Raw genomic sequence first — 17,518 nt, forward strand, 5'->3', positions numbered from 1 at the left:
GGATATTTTTATTAAAAGAGTGCCTGCTTTTGGCTGACCTTAAACTCTCTGTGAAGAGTTTAATCTGGTGGTTCCCAGACTTCTTTGACCAAAGGAACTCTGGTGGTCTGGGTGCATAAAGGCAAGCTAGAGACGTTACACTCTTTCTAAAGATGTGGGCTACTCATTTATTAGTGACACGTAATGCTCGATGGGTTGTAGCTGGAATACAGGGTGAACCAAAGAAGTCCCATGTTTATGCTGGAATGTGACCTTGTCTCGAATGAGAAACTGTACGGATGTAGAAATGCCTAGGGACAAGGAGCTCAGCCATAACCTGAAACAGGTGGATGGCATTACAAAAAGCTCTGCGCTACTTTCAGGGACCAAAAGGGGTTCTGCAAAGGACCCTAATTTAGTCATTCTGAATCAGCCTATAGAGAGACTTATACTGGCTGTTGAAGGAGTTTAGTTAGATTAGCTTCATTAAGCTAAGTTAACCCTTGAAAGCATCACGCAGAGCATATCAAAAATCACACTAGGTAAAATCAGTACAATGCTGGGACAGAAGATCTCACAAGAGTCTTTCATTCTTCCTTCCTCTGATAGAAACAATGCTGAGATTTAGAACAATGTGAAATACTACATTAAGTCATATGTGCAATTTTTTTCCCCTCCATGACAGATAACCTTCCCAGAACTCATTTTTCAGCCTGTGACATTTCATATTTACGTTTCAAAATGTATATACACAAGAGAGTTCTTTTCTCTGCATGTGGGTACATTTCCCTTCTAAACAAGAATTCAAAGATCATGTGTACTTATAAAGCAAATCATCATTCTGAGCAATATTTCCAGGTATTCTTAAAGACACCCATTTTACAAAGATTGCTGTCAGGGACTTTGTCTACCCTGAGGGTAAATATACTGCATTATCTGCCTTGTAGTGCCCAAGGTGAACACTCTGGCCTTGTCCTTAGTGCATGGAAGGCTATCAGCCATGGAGGCAGTCCTTCAAAATCCTGGAGGACCAGGATTAAGGAACATATCACAGAGTGCACCTATCTCTGTGCCACCAAAGCCATGGCAGAAGTTTTGTACTGTGGAGAATTAAATAGCCGTTAAAAAAAAATACATGACAGAAACTAAACACTTCATAAGCTTAATACTAATGCTATATCTTTCTTGGTTTGTATCCACTTCTGATATAGAACTCGTTATTAATAATGAAAAAAATGCTGATGAATCATGTGTCTGTCTTTGTTTTCCCAGGTGTATAAGCCGTGTATTGCATATTGCCACCCAACTGACCAACATGGAGAATGTAAGCAGTGTGAAAGAATTCATTCTTCTGGGCCTTTCAAAGAACCAAGGGGTGCAGAAAATATGCTTTGTGGTGTTTTTGTTCTTCTATATTGTTGTTGTGGCAGGAAATCTGCTCATCGTTGTCACTGTAGTTAGCAGTCAGAGTCTGAACTCCCCCATGTATTTCTTTCTCTGCCACCTGTCCATTGCAGATATTTGCCTCTCTTCTGTCACAGCTCCCAAAATGATTGCTGACTTCCTTGTTGAGAAGAAAACCATTTCCTTTGTGGGTTGCATGGCACAGCTATTCGCGGCACATTTCTTCGGCGGCGCTGAGGTCTTCATCCTCACAGCGATGGCCTATGATCGCTACTTTGCCATATGCAGACCCCTGCACTACACCACCCTCATGACCAGGCGTGTGTGTGGCTGGATGGTGATGGGTTCATGGGTGGGGGGCTTTGTGCACTCCCTGGTGCAGACCCTCATAACCGTTAGCCTCCCTTTTTGCGGTCCCAACAAAATTGACCACTACTTCTGTGATGTCCATCCCCTACTGCAACTGGCCTGTACCGACACCTATGTTGTGGGCCTCATTGTCGTTGCCAATGGTGGAATGATTTCTTTGGTCTCTTTCTTCATCCTGCTCACGTCCTACATTGTCATTTTGTTTTCCTTGAAAAGGCAAACATCCGAAGGGCGGTACAAAGCCCTCTCCACCTGTGGGTCCCACATTACTGTGGTGATTCTCTTCTTTGGGCCATGCACATTCACCTACATACGCCCATCCAGCAATCTCTCGGAGGACAAGAGCGTAGCTGTCTTTTACACTGTCATCACGTCCATGCTGAACCCACTCATCTACACGCTGAGAAATGAGGAGATGAAAAGTGCCATGAGAAAACTGTGGAATAGAAAAGTCTGGAGTGAAAAGGGTGAAGTGTAGAACTGTGGTAACATTTTCTCAGGAGCTGAGAAAATCAAGTCTCTCTCACTATAATTCCATTTTGGAAAATTTACTGAAAGCTCCCTTTTGAAGAAAAGCTTGGTTTTAGCTGTTGCAGTAATTAGGAAGACCCTGAAAGTTCATGTTTTGATTGGAATGGCATTGTAAACTCTGTGACTAGCAGGGCTTCCCTTTATGTTCTCTTTTTGAATAGCACAGGCCCAGGACTGGGGCTTCCAAGCACTGCTGAGACACCAGCAAATAAAGAAATGAATGCTATCAAAAATATTAAAATGTGTTCCAGGCAGAGCATCCCATTAGTCCGAGCTCTCCCGGGTGTAAACTTTCCGTCAGACAAACTCCATCTACTCTGTAATCTACTCAGCTAGGAAACGATGGCCCAAGGTGTCTGCAAGGGCTGTTGGTCACCTGCTGCTGGAAGCAACTGTGCCAAAGGCTTCCTTCCCCTTTTCTTTGGAGTAAATGCATTCTTAGGAGTACTGCATTGTCATATGCTGAATCCATGGGTTAGCAGTTAAACTGCTGGTATTAGATGCTGGCTGGGTCATTTGCTGATGCAGATGATATGAGGAGAAGCTTCTCCCCTTCCCATTCCAGTGCAGCAACTCTCTGCCTTTCTGCAGTAGTTCACCTATCACTAATGCCCTCCTTCCTAGCCATCCCCTCTGCCCTTCATCTCTGCCTCAGATTTTGCATTTTACTGTTTAGACTAATAGAGAATCAAAGATCCAAGTGAAAGATAAATTGCTCACTGTAGGAAATTGTCGCCACCAAAGAAAGCATTGCGGGGCAAAGAAAGCATTGGGGGGCACAATTTTATGTGTCAATGAAAAAAAAGAGTTATTTGGGAATAATTCCTGTACGCAGGATAACTCCTAGCCCAACAGGGGACATTTACAGGCCCAGGCAAAGGAAGAAACATGTATTCCAAGGGAATAGCTGGAACAGCTACTGCTGCAGGAGGGAAGAGAAGAAATGTGAAGATGGAAGATTAAATCATCTCAGAGCCAGTCACAGCTGCCACAGGGAGGTTAGTTGTAGCAGCTAAGGTTCTCCACAAGGACGAAGGAGCCACGAGGAGCCACGGGACTCTGACTCCTACCTTGCCGGGAGGAAAAGAGCAAATGAGCTGCGTGAGGGAGAAAGACATCTGTGTAATGCACTCTGAAAGTAACTAAAGCACTTTCTTTTTCCTTCCTTCACTTCACGTTCCCTATAAACACTTGCTTGCACTTGTGTTGCACCTTAACATGGCTTAAGTGTGATTCAAGATAAGAAGGTGTTGCCTGCACAGGAGAGCGGCAGATCTACAGACCAAACGGTGGGACAATGTCAGAAATGCTCTGGTTCCCCGAATGTCCTCTGCTCTATGCAGGGGGTGCATTTGCAAAATCTTGCACATGGTCCGCCATGACGTTGATTTTAAATAGAAATGTTTCCAAAAGAAGCACATAGCTAATACTAAATGAAGTCCATTTATCTGGACAGCATTGGAAAGCAAGCAAGAAAGCAAGCAAACCCCCCCACAATGTGACATGGTCTAGGTGATCACGTTCCAGAGTCACCCTGTAGAGATTACTCTAATAGCTGTCCAAAATATATATTTTAGCTCCCCGTCCACTGATTCTTTCTGACAAAGAAAACTTCACATGCCTCTGCGATCTCATTGCTTCTGGTAAGCTTGTGCTTCTGCTGTGCAATTTACTTGAAATATTTCTGCCACAACTTCCCCATCTGGAGAGAGACAGAGAGTTGTTCTTGCAGATGCTCTTGGAAGTTGTTTTTGCAGAATGAGAAATGGAGCTAGACATTCAGGCTGTCCCTTTCATCCCCTGTAGTTTTCAGCCCTGGCAGAGATGTGGACTGCTCTCGTGACACACAAGAAGCAGCTTGGAGCTGAGAGGTTTTGATGAAACTGCCTGAAGTGCTCCGAGAAGGTCATCAGAGGAGAACAGCAGGCAAACTGTTGGAGACTAGCAAATATAAACTGTGCAAGTTTTCTGATCTTGCTTCTTTGCTTTGTTCAAGCATGACTATGAAATCCTGCCTTTGAAAAGAGGCATCGCTGTCGAGTGACTTTTGTGAGGTGATTTTATGAATTAGAAAGAACTCAAAATTTTTTACCCTTTGTTTTAATTGGTGTCTTCTTTGCTTATTTTTCAGTTCTATGCCATTTCCAGAAATATCTGTCAAAAGGAAGTTTCTGGTGTTACAGAGTCAAGGAGTCAATAGGTAGCTGCAGCACTTCCTATGTACTCAATCTTAACTTTGGGATTAAGATCCCAGACTTGCCAGTACTGTGGACATTGTTATGCAGTTCTTGCTGTCTATCTATTCAATGTAGAAACTGAACACTAGTGATACTTGCATACTGCACAGAGTGCAGCAAAGGTGAATAGAAGATGTAGCCCAGTACAGCACATATAGGACAATGACTCTTCTGCTTCAGGTTTCCTGGCATGCCTTGAACATGGTCTGATTTCACTTAGGGCGCCTTAAAGACAGTTTGTGCCTAAAGGCACATCTCTGCTAAACAGACATGAGGTAGGTGTCCACTTTACCTCCTCCAGAAGGATCTACACTGAGAGTTGAAGTGATGTTAATTAGCCAGCTGCCTTGTGTCATGATGTGAATATTGATGGCTGCACAGAAATGCATGGACATTCTACCAGAGTCAGAGAGCAATAGTAAGGACTAGTTCTGTTGAATTCCCTCAGAGGGTTGAAAAAGAAGGTACGTTCACTGCTTGAGCAGAATTCCTTAGGGCATGACTAGTGTGTTGAGACTCAAATCAAAACATGCACTACCCTTCTCAGTCACTTTTTCGTTTCCAAATCAACACTTCAAAAGTGGATGTTTAGGCAACCTAGTGACTAGTCTTCCTTTTTAAAAGGGGCAAAGATCAGAAATATGAATCTGGAGGATATTTCCACCAACTCCCTCAAGCAAATAAGTGGAGCTCGCTATTACACACTTCAGTAATACATTCTGAGTCAGATATCAACTGTCACTCCTTGAGAGAAGCACTGACTTTGAAAGGAAACTTTCCCCAAAAGGCATAAAAGGGAATACATTGATACTGAAAATACCAGTGATCGACATGGATGTGTACTGATAACACTGTGTTTCTAATGCCATCTCAGGTGGCTTTATTCTGTGCTTCAGGTCCTGTCTACGTGACGTATATGAAGAACAAAAACAATGTGATGGAGTTTGTCCTCCAGGGACTCACACAAGATGATACATTAGCAAAAGTATGCTTCACATTCTTCTTAGTCTTCTATACCACTATCATTCTTGGAAACCTGCTTATCATCATCACTATACGGAACAGTCAACAGCTGGACTCTCCCACCGCATGCTTCTTCCTGAGCTACTTGTCCTTTGTAGATATCAGTTACTCTACTGTCACAGTTCCCAAACTCATTTATGACCTTCTTGCTGAAAAGAAGACCATCTCTTTTGTGAGCTGCATAGCACAGCTCTTTGGGGTCCATCTCTTTGCCTACACGGAGATATTCATCCTCATAGCAATGGCGTATGATCGTTACACTGCTATATGCAAGTCGCTTCATTACGCAAGCATTATGAACAAGCATGTGTGTGGCCGGCTGGTGGCAGCTTCGTGGGTGGGAGGCTGTGTGCACTCCCTTGTGCAGACCCTGCTGACCGCTCAGCTAGTGTTTTGTGGGCCCAATGAGATCGACCACTACTTCCGTGATGTACACGCTTTGCTGAAGCTGGCCTGCACTGACACCTACGTGGTTGGTTGCATCGTGGTTGCCAATAGTGGTCTGATTTCCTCGGGCTCTTTTGCTTGTTCTTGTTGTGTCCTATGTCATTATTTTGGTCTCTTTGAGGACACGCTCTTCCAAAGGGCGTCTCAAAGCACTCTCTACCTGCACCTCCCATATCACTGTTGCACTTCTGTTCCTTGGGCCATGCATTTTCATCTATATGCGCCCTTCCACCATCTTCTCAGCAGACAAGAGTAGAACTGAAACTAAATTCAAGGTTTCATGTAGCTCTCATCTTTCTTTGGAAACTGTCAGTCACAAGGATGTGAGGATATTGTCACCAGTCAAACCCGAGCCTTCGGGGTGGTATTGTGGCTTTTACCTTTAGACACCTTAGAGCTGTGTAAGTCTCAGGTCTAGGCTTCTCCTGGCATTAAGAGGAACAACTAGGTATTTTGAGAGGTTATGCTTTCCCACTAGCTCCTACGAGCTTCGGAGAGTGGTGTCTGCTCACGTTTCTACACAAAAAAAGTGATGGTGGTGCTAAGCTTCCAAGAGAAAGCAAATCCTTCAGGATGGCACAGCACAAGCAGGTTTCATCTCACATATATTGGTGTGCTGACATGAGGTGCCTCAACTTGAGAGAGCTGCTGAAGACAGCAAGAGACCTTTGAGGGGACTGAGATTCATTGCATGGTAAAAGAGGAGCATGAGAGGAGCAGGATGCTGCACTAGGTGTCTGCCTTACAGTGAAGGGTGACATACACTGTACTAGACTTTCCAAGGCTCCCAGGAACACTGATGGGCACAGAGGCCGTTCCCCGATGCCAGGCATTCACTCTGATTTTCATCAGTCTGTGCCAACCTGGTGTCTCTGGGAACGCTTCATTTAAAGGAGCTCTGCTAACACCTTTCCAAGGCCTTGACCTTATGTCATAGCTGAGCTTTATAATCTATCAGAGCAGCAATCCAAGCACGGTTAAATACCATAGTCAATGTTGGAGCCACAATCCAGTTCAATTGTCGGGACATTTTTCACCGCTTTATTTAGAGACTGGATGAAGTTTCATACTTTGGCCAGTCGTCTGGTGCTTTACACTATAAAGATCTAAGGAATAGGCATCTCAGTGGAAATATGGGGATCCAGTATCTCTCCATACTCCATACAATATAACCTAATTCCTAGCTGAACACTGAAAATTTCCCTAAAATTCTTAACAGTACTGTTCTTGATCCATCGAGTTTTCCTCAACTGTTTGCAGCAGGGAAACCCCCAAATGCCCCTAGGACCTCCTGACTCTGGGCAATGCTGTTCTACCGCAAATGGACTTACTTTAGCATTGCTGTCATGACAAGTTTTTCAAGGCAGGGATATTCCCAAATCTCCTCCTGGAACTGAGATTTGGGGAAGGAAAGAAGAGGAACAGGATTCTGGATGTTGGATCAGAAGGCTTTCTTAGAAAAGCAAACTGTAGATTTGAAGAGACAGCAGCTCTTTAACATTTTAAGTTCCCTAATTTTGTCTGGGTTTCTCGAGGTGGAGACTAAGGCATAGGTGAATGCAGGGCTTAGATGAATGCAGGGCTTATGAAAATCTGTTCTTTTTGATGATATTTGTCAGAAAGCATATTTAGGTTTGAGATTGTGATTCTTGATTGAACCATGCTGCCGGTTCTGCTGATGCTTAGCTCGAGATGGCTTTGACTATCTTAAACATCAGCGCAGAGAGAGGTGTGCAGACATGACTCATTGCTGTGCAGGGAAGCTCTTTGATGACAACCTCTCTGTCTTTTTCTGGAAGAGTAGTAGTGTACATTGCTCTTCCCAGAGACCTGTAAACATACACAGGAAAATAAAATGATGCCTGTGATTTCTTCTCAAGCTATTTCCTTCCTGTGAGCTGCGAGTCCACTGAAAGAGACAATTTTGGACACCTCAGAAATCTGGTTTAAAAATCTCACTTCTCTGTTCAAGACAAGGACAGCGCAACATTGATACGTGTAAAAACTGTGAACTTCACATATCTGCTGATACTTAATAATCAGAAACAAGAGATAAACCTTGAGCTTCAGCCTCTGCAGCAACAGAAAGATGACAACTAGCAGCACCAAAGGGCTACATTTTCCTGAGACTTGTAAAATCCTTCTTTAGGGTGCCATAGATGACCACAGGGACACAATCTTTGCTATAGTTATGCACAGCTTTAAGGAGAGGAAGTCAGGGGAAATAACAGCCCTAACAGGCTTGCAGTGAAATGCAAAGGGAATCCGCAAGACCTCTTTCCATCCCCCTTTGACTGTAAGCCTTATGCAGAGGCAGGAACCTCTCACCTGTCTGAGATTAATTCTGTCACTTTCAGCTCAATAAAGATTTCAACTCCTTCTGCCAACTGAGGGACAGCATTTGTAAACTCAGCCAGAAGGGATGAAACATCTATTAGCACTAGAACACCTATCCTTAGAGCTAGCTTAGTTGAATTGATAAAAGGATTCCAAAGCCTTTCCCAACTTTCTCATCTCCCAGAAATGATTGGTCGTTTATTCTCAAAATCACATTGATGGCAGACATGTAGTTGTTAAGTCACCATCTTATTCCGTCATTCTTTTAAGTGAAAGAACACTGCAGCTTGATTAACTTTCAGATTATGTCCAATGTCCTTAAAATAACTACCAGTTCACTCAGTTGCCTCAAGTGGATTGCTGATATGTGGAGACGAAAAGCAGGAATAAGTCCTTGTTACTTCACAATGGTAGCAAAATTAGAAGTCAATCTTTTTTGCATTTCTGTAGTTTTTTCATGTTTCCAGGCAGAAGGGGAAAAAGGAGGTAGTAATGAGTGACAGAAGAGGGAGATTTAACAGAAGAGGGACAGTTACTTTCGCTAGTGTTTGGGGGGCAAAAACACGGGTGTCTCTTCTCCAAGATTTCCTTTGCAGAACTTCAGGTTCTGTGTGTTGCACTGGAAGAGGCTACTCCTTTCAAATACTGAAGACGTAGCAGAAATGGCCATAAATTCAAATCACATTGCTTTTCTCCTCTTGAATGTCTCTGAAAGCTTTTTCTCATCTTGATGGACTGGTGGTTTTCCTACATGAGCAAACGTTCCTAATAGAACAGAGAACTGCAATTCTGTGCCACGCACCCCTCAGGCAGGAGTCCTGTTTGTGCTTGGAACTTGCAAGTTAAGAGTCAGGATTCCTCCAGCTTTCAGCAGCAGAGGAACACAGTCTTTCAAGATAGAAGTTGCAGATACAACCAGTTAGAAGTCCACCTAAAATCACTTCTAACAATTAAGTACCTTTCTGAATCTCACCCTTGGAAGCTGATCAAATCTTCCTTGGAAGTCCTACTCTTTGTACCAAGGTTTTGATAAATTTTCCCCAAAAAAGTTCTCTTTCTAACAAGTCTTCTGAAGTTTCTCTGATATCACCTAAAACTCTCCTCAGAGCATCCTTCACCTCCTTATTCCTTAGGCTGTAGCTGGTAAGATTCAGCACTGCAGTCACCACTGTAGAGAACAGAGAGGCCCATTTATCTCAGTCCAATGAGTAGCTGCATATTGGGCTACTGTACATAAAAACGGTGCTGCCATAAAACAAGAAGAGAGCTCTCAGATGGGAAGCAGAGGTGGAGAAGGCTTTGCATCTGCCCTTGGAGGAGTGGATCCTCAGGGTGGTGGAGATGAGGTAGATGGAGGAGATTAGAATTGCCAGAGATGTGAAGATGCCACGAAACACACCAAAAATGTGAAGTACCATCTCTTTGCTATAGGTGTCAGAGCATGAAAGCTGGATCCTAGGGGGATGTCACAGAAATAATGACCGATAACACCAAAGTCACAGAAAGAGAATGTGAAGGTGGAGATAGTTTGCGCAAGTGCGTGGACAAAGCCAGTGAAACAGGAGATGATTACCATCTGTGTACAGGCTTTTGAGGACATGACAGTTGCATAAAGGAGAGGGTTACAGAGAGCCACATGCAGCCATATGTCGTTCCTGCCAGCAGGAGAGACACAGCACTAGCCATGAGGAGACAAGTGAATAGCTGTGCCACACAGGCACTGACTGAAATGGCTCTCCTCACTGCTGAAGAGTTCACCAGCAACCTCGGGGAGATAGCTGAGGAGTAACAGAAATCCACAGAAGCCAAGTTACTGAGGGAAAGGTACACAGTGTGTGAAGCCGGGGGATCAACATTCATCTACATGATCCTTCCAAGATTCCCTATTAATGTGCTTAAAAAAAGCAGGTTACCTTCACCTCTTGGCTTCCTGTTAGTCCAGAGAGGATGAACTCAATGGCCACACAGTGATTCCTCTCAGGCATGTTGCTAGCACACTCATGTTATCTCCCAACAAGAAACTGGTTCAACACCTAGAAGTGATGGGAAACTGGCAACACACAATTGATTGTCTCAGTAGCCACAAGGAAGTACGGTGCATTTTCATCATAGCTTCTGAGTAGACTTCTTTAATTACGCATTGAAATGACTTGTGATACAAGGGAGTACTGTTCCTATTTTTCAGGTGAGAAAAGAAAGCGCAGAAAGATAAAATAATTTATTCAAAAGGCAACAGCAGCACTGTGAAACACCAGTCCTAGTCTGGCACTACAATGGTTTTCGTGTGCCCTCTTTCTCCTCTTTTAAGGAAAAAAGTCTGCTTTTCTTGAGGACATCTATGGAGCACTCTTCTCTCCTCACTCGTGGTCACGGTTGGGTGTACAGTATCATCCAAATGGCCCACTCCAAGGGCAATGGCCCGCTTGTTCCTGACATCATTCTAGTTCAGACATCACTCTTCCTGTATTGCAATCACCAATACATTTTTTGCCTACTAGCTAACTCCCCCGGGTCATTGGTAGTAGGGTAGTTAGAGCTCAGTATGGGCCACAAAGTCCATTAACAGGACAAAGCAGCCCCCGTTCAGCCTTGCTGAAATAGGAATATAATGGTTAGGCTGCAGCTGTGCCAACTTGCTAAGACCTGCCTTAATTACATGGACCTCCACCACCCTGACCTTTGGGACTGCAACTCGTAAACATACAAATAACAAATCCACACCCTGACAGAAGAAAGTAAGAGTTTCCTCTCTTGAATGAAATGCTGGCAGGCACTAAATGGCAACAGCAGCAGGAAAAGTCAGCTTTGCATCTTCCCAAAGAGGAGGAGATACCACAAGATCCTCCAGGTTTGGCTGAGAAAGGAGTTCTCATTTGCTTGCATCCCTGTTGTCAAGGAAAAGTGGCCATCTTCTGCTCAGGAATAAACTGGGAAGAGTCACCAAATGAAATACTTTCCATTTAGAGGGGGAAAAATCTCATGCTAAAAGGGAAGGAATCCTGAGCAAGAAGGGAATCAGTCATCCCTGTAAAGGTTCTACCAGCTTCACCTCACATGAAAAATTATTGTTAATCTGTTGGAGGTTACCAGTAACCTGGCTGACGCTCTCAAAGCGGAGTTCTTATCATGTGGGTGACTGAATGGAGGTTTCAGTTCTTGCTGAGGTCTGTTTCTAGCATAGGCTTCAAGGTATTGCATAGGTACAAAACTATTCTCTTACTGACCTGTTTCATCCAGAAAGGCAAGAGTAGATACTGTAAATACCAAGCCAGTTTATTCCCCCCTTGAGCCATATCTTCAGAAGTACTTGCCCATTTCAAGAAGCAGACAGCAGGATTAAAACCAGCCTGTAATGGTTAGGTACACAGTTTACGTGAGGAAAATGCCTACCCTGCTTAGATGCACAGAAGACCAGACTGCCTTTACACACTGAGTTATCTTTGCATAGCTGGCTGTTGTTTATCTCCAACCTACCCAACCTTTTCTGCCCTAAAGCACAGCAACTAGCCCAGTTAATTCTCAGAAAAGGGCTTCAAAGAGCTTGCTATCAACAGGTTGCTCTCTTCCATGGACTACTTGGGAAACTGAAGGAGGAAATTTCCCTCTCCTGCCCCAACGTGAGGGATCAAACACTGGATTAGGTGCAAATTTGTAGAATCTCCATCTGTGCTGACATTTAAAATTCAGCTGGATCGGGCCGGAGCAATCTGATCTGACTGAACCTGCTCTGAGGAGGAGGTTGGACTTGATGACCTCCAGAAATCCTTCCCAACCTAAATGATTCTATGATTCTATCTGCAGATTGAAAATGATCTTTTTCATCTCTAAAATGAAGAAATAGGCCTACCTTCCTTGCATGAAGGTGCGAGATATTTTATGCCATATTGTTCCCAGAAATAAACTCTTATTTCAAAAGCTACAAACATTTCATGTACCTTCATAATAGTGAGTAGCTTCCTTCTTCACTTCAAAGACATCTTACTGAAACAAATCAGAAGATTTATCTAAAGAGAAAAACTTTAGGACTTCACACTTGCAATAGAGCCCCTCCCTGCTCCAGGTAAATGCCCAGATAAATGTTCTTTGCTTTGATGTTTGCAGAACTACGCAATTCAGTACTGCCTTTGGAGCAACAGCTCATTCTTTTCCCTATATGTTGCAGCTGACCTGTAGCCTGGGCGTTGTGAAACATTAGTGGAGTGACACGCTGAGAAACAACTTCATTATGAAATGTGATATTCTAACACTCAGCTTGCCGCTTCGGAATTCTTTCTTCAGAAAAATGGTGTTACTGAAGTACTTGGTGTGTTTATGACTCTCGATGCAGTTTAATGTCTGTAAATTAGATCTCCTGCAAGACACCAGGCCTTAATTAGGAGTCTCAGCAGATGCACTGTAATGAAGAATCTTTCTGTGAATTAATTTCCCCTACCCTTGGTTAGGGGTCCAGTCAACATCTATTCTAGGCTCCCCCTATAGACAAAGGAAGCAATATCACCTTCAAAGGACAATTCATCCCATCTTAAGATAAGTGTGATAAGCAGAAGGAATCATCCTCTAAGGGTGTCTTTGTTGTCATTGATTACAGGACATGCCCGTCTCATTCCCTGCCCTTACTACTTTTTACTAGTGAAACTGATGACATAAGTGTCCTAGCAAATTCAGTGAACCCTGATCATGTCTGTCCCTATCAACTCGCAAACAAAGCTTAACAAAGCTTTAGACTGCAAACTTTAATACAAATTCTTTTAATAATAACAAGACCATATTCATGTAAATAGCAGTACAGTGTAAGATATCAGAGGAATCAGTTCTGCTTATCTGACTCTGAAGAGCTGCAGTGCAACTCCGTGGAGTTTAAGCATTAAGTATGCCATCTGAATTTGAATCCACCTCTGTTATTAATTATGATCAAACTTGATAATTCTTCCTCTCATTAAAATGCACAGTCCTGATACACAGTTAGCTGGTTTTTCCACAGAAGACTCCTGTTGTCTCTAATAACACATCTACCCTTGGACTCGTGTCCTTTGTTAGATAACCTCTTTGGCTCATGGACCATCTAGTTTCAGGCAGCCTGCTCATCTGTGGAGCAGATATTTTGCTGTGATAACCTGTTCATCTGTGGACCATCCAGGCTCAGATTATGTGTCCATCCATTGGGGTAGATTTTTCTTCAAATGCAGATACAAAATTCTTCAAGTAGTTAAATGCTGGTGATTTGCTTAGAGTTCTGGTGCGTCTCTCTCTGTTCTTGCAACCTCTCTCTGCTCTTGCAATATCACTGGACACTTATTGAAATTACTTTACGATAAGATGATGAAGACAGCTGTTCTGGGAAGCTGAGGAGCCTTTGAGACATACGAACAAAGACCCTTCCCCTGATTCTGGCAGGAGTTTAAGGACATCTCTACCTGCCAGGAAAGCTAGTTTACTTGTGCTTCTTCGAGGGCTTAGAGGTTGTTCGACAAACTGTTGGCCTTCAGAGCAGAGAGCTGAATTGGGTTACTCAGCTGAAGAGTGATCTGCTCTGACTGTCCCTAGCAGCGAAAGTCATCAGTGGGGCTTAGGCAGGCAGAAATGTCCCAGGTAACGCAGCCTTGGTTAGACTGTGCTTACAGTGGCTGCTCATGTTGTGGAGTGGGGGCGACTCCTGGGACAATGAATGTGCAGTGCCATGTGTAAGATGATGAGTGAGGGAAGCTCATCTGTTTGGGCTGCACCATGAGGTCTGCAATGTATTTGCATTGGACCGAGTCCTCTTCCAGACTGCATTAGACTGGCAATGTAATGGCTTCTGGAGTTCTCGTCTAGACTATGAGAAAGCCGTGGTGTTCAGGAGATAGCTGGGTTAAAAGTGGATCAACAGGTATTGCTTGTCTGGGTTATTTATCTTTCTTTGCTGTTGTCCTCTCTCACAGTTTAGTCAGCAATATCTGAAACACCCATGGTATTCTAGGAAGCATGAAAATGTTTGCTTGCAGAAAATTTGTACTTCTAGATCCTGCCAGAGTTGCTCTGGGAACTGACTGCTTATTGCTTAATGACACCTGTCAGTCTTAACGATAAAGCTATGGATATGGAAGAGTGGAACATATTTCTTCCTCAGACACTACGTTTACACATTAAGGGGTCTAAGTGGTTCAGGATGGGCAGAATGGGTTGCTCTGAGTGATGACCCCCAGTGAGAGGGAGTGTAGCTTTCTATGGCACCTTTACTTGCAGTCCTTCCTAAGGATAGGGAAAAATGGTCTTACACCCATTTGTCCAATAACTCTGTGTGTTGAGGCAGTGTTATAGCAGGTTCCGTTTCCTTCTCTGTGCTACTTCCATGGCCAAAGCAGCTGAGACTGAAGTCTTTCTCTACTGAAGCCAGTGGCTTTTTGTTCTCTACGAGCCAGCTCCCTGAGTCAGATGGAATGTGATCCAAAACCAGAATTCAGGGCAGCTTTAAGCTGCATTAACGTGGACTTGAAATAATTCCATAAACCTGAGCTGGTCACTCTACACTCTTCCTGTAATTCATAGATATAAATATAGACCTTTCAGGGGAGACAGAGACAGGTGTGATCAATCTCTCTTCCAAAACTATGGAGGCAAGCAGACTTTTATTTGCCTTCATGAGCTACAGCAAGAGCCTACAAGTTTGGTTTATGCTTTGGCAGTTTATTAACAGAACTCTAAACTTAAGTAAGATGAATCCCAGCCTCAGCATTTGTAAAAAATTCTTCTGTGTGCACATTTTTAGCCTGCGATGCATGTGAATTGGTTCAAGGATATTCACCCACAACAAAAGAGGGTAGGCTGTCCCTCAGGACCACGTGCTGTGTGGTAACTTTGTTCTTGCATGGAAGACTCGAGTCGCCCACATCACTAATACTGTAAAGAGTTTAAGGTGCCTGATGAATGTGACCCACTTTTGCTAAAAGGTTAATGATCACCTTCAGATTGTGAGTCAGGAAAAAAAAGACTACAAGGATGTATGAGGTAAGGGAATGGAAACAGAACATGGAGGTGATACTGCTGAAGTGGTACTAGTTAGCAACAGTTGAAAACAAAGCTGGGATGTCTTCAAGGCATCAAACTTGAAAGTAAAAACTTAGGTGAAAATAATCACCGTCAAAAGTGTCACAAATGTACTTTCTCACAGTAAAGCTGTAGCTCTTGCTATTACAGAAAAGTTTTTAATATTTAATATTTATTTTTAATATTTAATATTTAATATTACTACTGTTTTCAGGGTCTGAGGGCACTAACAGGCCTTAATGGGCCTGATCATCCTTGCCTGAGGCAGCTACTTGCACCTCCTGCCCATGGGCCCAGGAGCCCCATTTAAGCTCAACCCTGGGCCTTCAGTTTCTGTCTGAGCTGCCCTAGAGGAGCACTGATCTCCAGCTCAGCTCAGCTCAGCTCAGCTCAGCGTGCAGACTCCATTGCTCTGGACCCTGCCCTGTGGACTGACTTCCCAGCTTGACCCTGCACCTATCTTGTCACTTTGGGCCTGCCCAGTAGGCACTGGACTCTCTCTGTCCCTGGTTACCCTCACCAGGCCTGATCCTGACTCTGACCCGCAGGCTGACTTCTCAGCTTGACCTCATACCTGCTTCATCACCAGGAACTCTCCTGGTCATCTGCACTCTTGGTTGAACTCGGCTACCATCTCCAGGTCTTCTCTGCCCACCTGGCTCAGGGCCAGAGGGACAGGCCCTGGCTGCAGCCTCCTGAGCTTATCATTCTACACATCCTGAATAGGAAAAAGGAAGGAAAAAAATGGGCACTTCTATGGCATAACTCATCTCATCATGTAGCAGATGTCTAAGATACTTAGATGAACCATTCTGTAAAAATACCTGTTACTTTTTTTTTCCTCCCCCTCCCTATTGAGAAGAAACTAAGATGGAAGGCAGAAACGAAGGCATGCTTAAAGGTATATCTCTAGGTGAGATGAATTCCATAAGCAGGCATATGCATGTAGAGCTACTCCAGATTTATTACAAATAAACCAACTATTTTTTCAGTGCTGTATTTATAACTGTGATACTAATATTTTTTTAATTCAGAAAAGGATATTAAAGTCCACTGCTTGGATTCCAACTGTTTCCAGTCAACTTGATGGCATTCTTCTAGACAATGTCTGACAGAAAACATTCTTTGATTAATTCTGCTCGTTCCTGCACCAAACCAAGCTCCATTCACACTCATAACAAACTGACTGTCTGACTAGTAGGTACATGGATGTATGAATTCCTGAGCTGACTTTTGAAGCTGTGCAGGATATACAAAGTTACCTGTGAAGACAGAAATGGATGGTCAGCATCTTTGGGGATAATAAGGTTTCAAATGCATTTGTCTGCATGGGATTACAATGATATTCCATAGCAGATGTCAGCTGCACTTAAACTCCACGACTATGAAAAGAGTTAAATTCATATCCATTTTCACTTATCATGTCTTTATTAAACCAAAGGTAAGTAACTGCAATTTGTTTGCACGGAAGAATACATCACTACAATCTGCTGCTGCTGTATCAATTCTATCAATAAATTGGACATACAAGCCACAAAGAACACGTTTGAAAATGAGGCTATTCTAGGATTCCTAGACTGTAACATTCTAGTTCCACATTGTCCTGAAATGATGTTTTGCTAAATTTCAGTCTACTTTTAAATAGAAACAGACTTTATCTCTGTTATTTCTGTTTTGTATAACAGAGATGGTCTCTTTCCAAAATGTTGAGAAGATTTGGATTTATTCCTCTCTTGGTAATACCCAGCACTCTGAAAAAGAAGGAGATCTGAACAGGCTTTTATCTATCTGGTTAACGATGAAGCTTCTATATGTGTGCATAGACATCTGGAGATCAAGGGTCTATAAGCAAATCTGGTAAATAATCCAGTCCTTATTGGGAAAAAAAAAAAAAAAAACTTGTAAGCAATTACATAGCAACTTATGCTTGGATCATACAAGAACTTCCAAAGTGAACACAGATGTTACTTCCCAGTTGAGAAAGCAAGCAACTCCACCTGTGTTGAAATCCAGTGTTGTAGCAGGCAGGATTAAGCAGTGGGTGTAAGAAAATGAATGGCCATCCTTCATAGCAAAGAAACTAGAGATGGGAAATAGATCTTTCAGCTACTAATTTCTAAGGCCAGGAAAACGCAAATTTCATACTAACCAGTGTAACTAGTAAA

General features: G+C 43.1%; 1 protein-coding gene across 1 annotated transcript; it reads left to right on the plus strand.

Annotated features, from left to right (window-relative positions):
- Window positions 1–1,279: 1,279 nt before the first annotated feature.
- LOC136991928 (olfactory receptor 4S2-like) lies at window positions 1,280–2,218 on the plus strand (the record flags this gene model as incomplete). Its single annotated transcript, XM_067295424.1, has 1 exon — window positions 1,280–2,218. A coding segment is annotated over exon 1 (924 nt), but the record flags the coding sequence as incomplete, so codon positions are not given.
- Between the last annotated feature and the right edge of the window lie 15,300 nt (window positions 2,219–17,518).

Source organism: Apteryx mantelli, chromosome 4 (assembly GCF_036417845.1).
Source record: "Apteryx mantelli isolate bAptMan1 chromosome 4, bAptMan1.hap1, whole genome shotgun sequence".
Taxonomy (NCBI): domain Eukaryota; kingdom Metazoa; phylum Chordata; class Aves; order Apterygiformes; family Apterygidae; genus Apteryx; species Apteryx mantelli.